This window comes from Littorina saxatilis, linkage group LG14, assembly GCF_037325665.1.
Source record: "Littorina saxatilis isolate snail1 linkage group LG14, US_GU_Lsax_2.0, whole genome shotgun sequence".
Classification (NCBI taxonomy): domain Eukaryota; kingdom Metazoa; phylum Mollusca; class Gastropoda; order Littorinimorpha; family Littorinidae; genus Littorina; species Littorina saxatilis.
Window position 1 is genome coordinate 27,572,222 of NC_090258.1, and position 7,778 is coordinate 27,579,999.

Sequence of the window (7,778 nt, forward strand, 5' to 3'; positions counted from 1 at the left end):
CCTAAAAGGCTGGTGATACTGCATGCATTTATAACTGTGGACTACTCAGTTGCCGTTGTATATCTTTCTTTCTTTATTTGGTGTTTAACGTCGTTTTCAACCGTTCAAGGTTATATCGTGACGGGGAAAGGGGGGGGGGGGGGGGGGGGGATGGGATAGAGCCACTTGTTAATTGTTTCTTGTTCACAAAAGCACTAATCAAAAACCGTTGTATATCAGTAGCTGTGTTCTTCATATAATCATACAACTGTCTGTTTGAATCTTCTGGTAGCCTCAGTCTGCACATGTATATATATCTTCTGTATAATGTCAGTCTGGTTCTAGATATAAGGTTTTTCTCTATAAGCAAAGAAACCACTGCATGTAGTTCGTTTTGCAGTAGTTAATCATAAGCCTTATATGGCAATCAACTGACAGCCATGGTGTTTAATTGCTGTCTCTGTCACAGTGAGCAAGCATTCCTTTTTTATATTTAGTCAAGTTTTGACTAAATATTTTAACATCGAGGGGGAATCGAAACGAGGGTCGTGGTGTATGTGCGTGTGTGTGTGTGTGTGTGTCTGTCTGTCTGTGTGTGTGTGTGTAGAGCGATTCAGACTAAACTACTGGACCGATCTTTATGAAATTTGACATGAGAGTTCCTGGGTATGAAATCCCCGAACGTTTTTTTCATTTTTTTGATAAATGTCTTTGATGACGTCATATCCGGCTTTTCGTGAAAGTTGAGGCGGCACTGTCACGCCCTCATTTTTCAACCAAATTGGTTGAAATTTTGGTCAAGTAATCTTCGACGAAGCCCGGACTTCGGTATTGCATTTCAGCTTGGTGGCTTAAAAATTAATTAATGACTTTGGTCATTAAAAATCTGAAAATTGTAAAAAAAATAAAAAAATTTATAAAACGATCCAAATTTACGTTTATCTTATTCTCCATCATTTTCTGATTCCAAAAACATATAAATATGTTATATTCGGATTAAAAACAAGCTCTGAAAATTAAATATATAAAAATTATTATCAAAATTAAATTGTCCAAATCAATTTAAAAACACTTTCATCTTATTCCTTGTCGGTTCCTGATTCCAAAAACATATAGATATGATATGTTTGGATTAAAAACACGCTCAGAAAGTTAAAACAAAGAGAGGTAGAGAAAAGCGTGCTATCCTTCTTAGCGCAACTACTACCCCGCTCTTCTTGTCAATTTCACTGCCTTTGCCATGAGCGGTGGACTGACGATGCTACGAGTATACGGTCTTGCTGAAAAATGGCATTGCGTTCAGTTTCATTCTGTGAGTTCGACAGCTACTTGACTAAATATTGTATTTTCGCCTTACGCGACTTGTTTTGGTTTGTTTTGTGTTTCAGCTCCTGAACAAAAGTGTTCTGTTTTTAACTCTTACACGGCGTTGCTTGTTAATTAATTCAGCGTCTTGTTTGACATCTTCCAAGTTGTCCTCAGTTTTCCCAACATGCACTACGCTGCTGGATAATTATTTCTAAGTCTTGTTTCACGTCTTCCACGTTATTCTCAGTTTTCAATCTGTTTACACGGCACTGCTGGGTAATTAATTCAGCGTATTGTTTCACTTCTTCCACTTAATCAGCCTTTACTCTCCACAGTGCTGCTGGGTAATTCAGTGTTTTGCTTCACGTCTTGCACTTTATCCTCAGTTTTCACTCTGCACAGCGCTGCTTGGTAACTCAGCATCTTGTGTCACTTCTTCCACCTTTGCTCCCTGCGTGTGAAGTTTCCCCGACTTGAGAGCTTGTTCCACTGTTGTCTGGAGTGACCTGGTTTCTGCCGCTTCGCTCTTCAGGCATTCTGTCACAACAGTGAAAAACAAAACCTTGAGTTTTCTTGGCAAATGCAATAGTGTAGCTTTGTTTGTTTGTTTGTTTGTTTGCTTAACGCCCAGCCGACCACGAAGGGCCATATCAGGGCGGTGCTGCTTTGACATTTAACGTGCGCCACACACAAGACAGAAGTCGCAGCACAGGCTTCATGTCTCACCCAGTCACATTATTCTGACACCGGACCAACCAGTCCTAGCACTAACCCCATAATGCCAGACGCCAGGCGGAGCAGCCACTAGATTGCCAATTTTAAAGTCTTAGGTATGACCCGGCCGGGGTTCGAACCCACGACCTCCCGATCACGGGGCGGACGCAATAGTGTAGCTACAGACACACAGAACAGAACATCTGCAGATCACAGCAATTACAGCAACAGACACACATCACAAAACGCCTGCAGATTACAGCGATAGACACACATCACAGAACATCTGCAGATTACAGCGACAGACACACATCACAGATTACCTGCAGATTACAGCGACAGACACATCACAGATTACCTGCAGATTACAGCGACAGACACACATCACAGATTACAGCAACAGACACACATCACAGATTTACCTGCAGATTACAGTAACAAGCCACGCTCAACTTCAGAACCAAACAGTGTTCACACACCCTGTTTATGCTGACAATGACATGTTTTTCTTTTTTATATCATTGTTGCGGTCAATGGTAGAAGTATACCTGGGATTCAGATGTCTACAACAATCTCCATTAGTGGTACATGTACCCCCATGTATGACCGTGTATCCCCAAAACAAGAAATTTGAATTTAAAGAGAGGAAGTCTAAAAACTTGAAGCCTTAAGGAGGCAAATGTACAGACGCTACAAACAGAAACTCTGAAAAATCTTAAAAATCTGTGTCAGGAAGTTTGTTGCTTTATTTTTTTTGTTTGTTCATGTTTGTTGGGTAGATGTTCAACAAAATGTTGATATATAATATATACTCGTATCCCCTTTCACATTAGATATGTTGTCCATTTCCAAACTTATATTACATTATTCTGTATCAAAGCATTAGTCCAATTTTGTAGATTTCCCCCTTTGATCTGGAGTTATTTTAAAGCAGCAAAAAAAAAAAAAAAAAAAAAGCTTGAAACTTTGTGAGCAAATCAATTGTTCATTTTTGTTGGGAGTGAAAGTCTATTATGGAAAGCAAAAGTTCACAGTTATTGAAAAGGTTTCTGATGAATAAGTATGATGAATATTTCTTGTTGTATTATTCAGCAGATACAAGTATTAACAAGTAGCGTTTTTTTTATGACATATGTTTACACAGGTGTGCTTCTTGTAGACATTTTTATTTTTTACAAAAGTTTTTCAAGAAAATAAAATTGCTTTGCAATGAAGGTTGACTTGGTGTGACTTCTATTTTCAAATTGACCACCCCCTCCATCTTTCTTTATTTGGTGTTTAACGTCGTTTTCAACCACGAAGGTTATATCGCGACGGGGAAAGGAAGGAGATGGGATAGAGCCACTTGTCAATTGTTTCTTGTTCACAAAAGCACTAATCAAAAATTTGCTCCAGGGGCTTGCAACGTAGTACAATGTATTACCTTACAGGGAGAATGCAAGTTTCCAGTACAGTACAAAGGACTTAACATTTCTTACATACTGCTTGACTAAAATCTTTACAAAAATTGACTATATTCTATACAAGAAACACTTAACAAGGGTAAAAAAGAGAAACAGAATCCGTTAGTCGCCTCTTACGACATACTGGGGAGCATCGGGTAAATTCTTCCCCCTAACCCGCGGGGGGGGGGGGGGGGGGGGGGGGGGGGGGGGGGGGGTACCACCCCTCCCTTCCTCCCACCCTTTGAAATACATTCAAAAGGATCGTTGACACAGGCAGAACTCAAACCATGTGTAAGTGATACAAAACACAGATACCTCTTCTCACAGTAACGAGCTGATAACTCCTGCTAATTACGCTCTGACGCTCACCGAGTTCCAGAGACAGCTCATCGCACAGCTGAGCAAGACACATCCCGTAGCGCTGAGTCCAGCTCAGCAAGAAGGTCAGCTTTCTTTTGGCCAGGAACAGCTGTTTGTCAAAGTCTGCTTCAGGCTGGTCACCGTCCTCTGTAGGCTTCGGCTTTCTCTTTCTTCTCCTTTTTCCACCTAAACAAGAAAAGCAAATGCTTGCACACGACTCGCCTTCGTTCCCCCCGGCCCTCCTCGAACCACCTTACCCCTTAGAAGACACCCTTCGTTACCCCCGCCCCTCCCTGAACCATCTTACCCCTTAGGAGACACCCTTCGTTACCCCCGCCCCTCCCTGAACCATCTTACCCCTTAGGAGACACCCTTCGTTACCCCCGCCCCTCCCTGAACCATCTTACCCCTTAGGAGACACCCTTCGTTCCCCCCGCCCCTCCCTGAACCATCTTACCCCTTAGGAGACACCCTTCGTTCCCCCCGCCCCTCCCTGAACCATCTTACCCCTTAGGAGACACCCTTCGTTCCCCCCGCCCCTCCCTGAACCATCTTACCCCTTAGAAGACACCCTTCGTTACCCCCGCCCCTCCCTGAACCATCTTACCCCTTAGGAGACACCCTTCGTTACCCCCCCGCCCCTCCCTGAACCATCTTACCCCTTAGAAGACGCCCTTCGTTCCGCCCGCCCCTCCCTGAACCATCTTACCCCTTAGAAGACGCCCTTCGTTACCCCCGCCCCTCCCTGAACCATCTTACCCCTTAGGAGACACCCTTCGTTACCCCCCGCCCCTCCCTGAACCATCTTACCCCTTAGAAGACGCCCTTCGTTCCGCCCGCCCCTCCCTGAACCATCTTACCCCTTAGAAGACGCCCTTCGTTACCCCCGCCCCTCCCTGAACCATCTTACCCCTTAGAAGACGCCCTTCGTTACCCCCGCCCCTCCCTGAACCACCTTACCCCTTAGAAGACACCCTTCCTTTTAAGACCCCTAACCCCCGATAAGACATGTTCAAGACCATGTTTTCTAAGATATTCGGTTCATAACCTCTGTAAGTTTACCCCCATTATAAGACCTGATTTTGTAGGTCTTAAAAGCATTTTTCCACAACCTAGGACCCCATCCCGATCACTGGGCGGACGCCTTACCACTAGGCCAACCCAATTTGACACATAAGTAGAGAGAAACTTTGTATGCGACGCCATTATTTGCCTTAATGACCTCTTCTCTGTTTTTAATTCGCTTATGACACCAGAGATTTCATTTTAGATGGGTTGACATCTACAGGCAATCCTAATCCCTGCGATTTCGCAGATTTCTGAGAAAGCAAAAAACAACAAAATTATAGTTTAACCCAGGTGAGAGGGACAAAATAGTGTTTTTCTTAAAATGCACAATTCATCTTTCTCCAGAGGGGGTTAAACTCATATTTACAATGCCAAAATGGTCCAGCTTTTGTCCCTGGTCTCCGCCTGGGGACCTATGCGCCCCCCTCAGCCCCCAGCGTTATCTAATTAATTGAAACTCATTCTTCCTTAAATGGATTGCCTGCATCTATATATTTTTCAGATTCAGGGAATGAAGAATACAATACACACATATCATACCTTTTTTAAGTTCTTTGCTGGCTGCTTTTAACAAAGCGACAGTGTCCGACAACGCAGAAAGAACAGCACCAAAGGGAGACAACCTGTGTCCACGCAGGATTCGAATCACGTCCCCCATCACCACAACAGGGAACGATGACGGTACGACAAAACCAGACCCCTCCTGGAGAAAAAAAACCCAACAGAAATGTTTGTTTAAATAAAGATAGCACTAGGAGTTTCAGCAACACCGAGGGAAAACTACGCAGAAACTTGAAACCTGAGAAGACACTGACAATTCTTGGTTGTTGAGAGCTTGATAATAAAAAACTGCACCCAAAACAGGTCTGCTTCTTGCCGCTATACTCTTCTTCAACTGTATGGCAGTTAACCTATCAACCAGATTAAACATTTAGAACAAGGTTTGGAAAAACTTCCTTGCCAAGTGGATCTGCTTTCTAAACATTTGAACTAAACTGAAGCTGTGAATGAGATGGATACTTTGCCTTTATCAAGTTACGATAACATTTAAAAAAAAAAGTTACAATCTGTCTTGCCCCAACGCACATGTAACCTGGACTGAGGTGTGCTAAGCAAGAGTGGGTGCCATCCAACTAGGTGGGAGCCAGCCACAGGGTCTGGTTGGTTGAAATGGAGATTTGTTGTGATGTCAACCAATCAGACCCTGCGGCTGGCTCCCACCTAGTTGGGTAGCACCCAGTTTCACTTCGTGCACCTCAGCTCCATCCGCTTACAAGGAAGCACGCTGGCATGACAGCACTGCAAAATCAGAATGCAATGGAGGTATGTTTGCTTGCTACTTCTTCTTCTTCTTCTGCGTTCGTGGGCTGAAACTCCCACGTACACTCGTGCTTTTTGCATGAGTGGAATTTTACGTGTATGACCGTTTTTTACCCCGCCATTTAGGCAGCCATACGCCGTTTTCGGAGGAAGCATGCTGGGTATTTTTGTGTTTCTATAACCCACCGAACTCTGACATGGATTACAGGATCTTTTTCGTGCGCACTTGGTCTTGTGCTTGCGTGTACACACGGGGGTGTTCGGACACCGAGGAGAGTCTGCACACAAAGTTGACTCTGAGAAATAAATCTCTCGCCGAACGTGGGGACGAACTCACGCTGACTGCGGCCAACTGGATACAAATCCAGCGCGCTACCGACTGAGCTACATCCCCGCTTGCTACAAAAGCGACCCTATAATTCTAACCGTAATAGTTTGGCGTACCTTGTGCACCTGCTGAATAACAGCGTGTACTGCCTCCTTAGGTCCTGGGTAGTTCTCTCCGTGTTTCAGCACACCGCACACCTGTAGCAGCTCCTGCAACAGGCAGACATTGAGTGCACTGTGACCTGCAACTTCTGTTTGTTTTGTGTTGTGTGTGTGTGTGTATGTGTGTGTGTGTGAGAGTGCGTGCATTGTGCGTGTGTGCATGTGTGTTGTTAGTGTGTTTTACGGATTGACAAGCATATGGCTTGAGTAAAAAAAAATTTTTTAAAAAGAAAGAAACGGCACACAAAAAACAACAACAACAATAAACCTTGGGTTGCGCAACTTGCAATATGAAAGTCACATATAAACAAAAAGAATGGAGACCGTACCACACAGGCTCTCCACTACAGTGATTAAGTGATCAGGAATAGCAATATATGTCAGAATGAAATTTGATACAACATTGACAGAAAATAAATGTGCCAAACACATGCGCTTGGTCAAAAAACAAAAAACAAAACTAAAACAACAAAAAAACATGCCCGAATTATGTGACAGCAACCTGAGAGCTTGATATAAACAAACAAAGATAATTATCTCAAGAAACAGAATAGAAGTTTTTCCAGTGTTAAGAAAGAAATCCTTTACCTCTGAACATTCCACTGCATATTCAAGATGATCACCGTTGTGGAGCCTTGTCACAAAGGCGTAGGCGCTGATGACATTGATCACGTTGTGTTTGACATCTGCAGAGGGCTTGGACTGGAAGCAATAAAGTGTTTGGACGATGCTTGGACAATAAGCAAACACACAAGAAACTAGTACAGTGGAGACCCCTTTTGAAGACACCCAAAAATCTGTCTTAAGTCATTGTCTCCCAGGTACGGATATATCCCCTCAGACTGTTAACTTCAGTCGCTTCCTGTAACGTCCATCTAACGCCTGCATTCCAGCTTGTTGATACACAGTCACTACACAGTTACTACAATTTTGAGTGACCTGCTGCAGCACAGCTGGTCTCGGCAAAAAAAAACTTGGTCAACATAGGTTGGGTAGAAAGTGTTGAAAGGGAGGGAGTCTTAAAGTGGCGATAAATTTACAAGTGTACTAAGGCACAAAAAAATAGTCTGTTTATGGTAACATAGGCCAAAAAAA

At 43.5% G+C, this 7,778-nt stretch overlaps 1 protein-coding gene across 1 annotated transcript in view; it reads right to left on the reverse strand.

The window, feature by feature from the left end:
* Positions 1-756: 756 nt before the first annotated feature.
* The window catches only part of LOC138947475 (zinc finger HIT domain-containing protein 2-like), a 227,274-nt gene continuing 220,252 nt past the window's right edge, over positions 757-7,778 (reverse strand). Inside the window, exons 11-15 of the mRNA XM_070318953.1 lie at positions 7,272-7,385; positions 6,639-6,731; positions 5,415-5,577; positions 3,816-3,992; positions 757-1,824 (exon numbers count right to left, since the gene is read on the reverse strand). Of these exons, the coding sequence (XP_070175054.1) occupies positions 1,670-1,824; positions 3,816-3,992; positions 5,415-5,577; positions 6,639-6,731; positions 7,272-7,385 (702 nt within the window). The 3' untranslated portion in view covers positions 757-1,669. The remainder of the gene's footprint in view (positions 1,825-3,815; positions 3,993-5,414; positions 5,578-6,638; positions 6,732-7,271; positions 7,386-7,778) is intronic.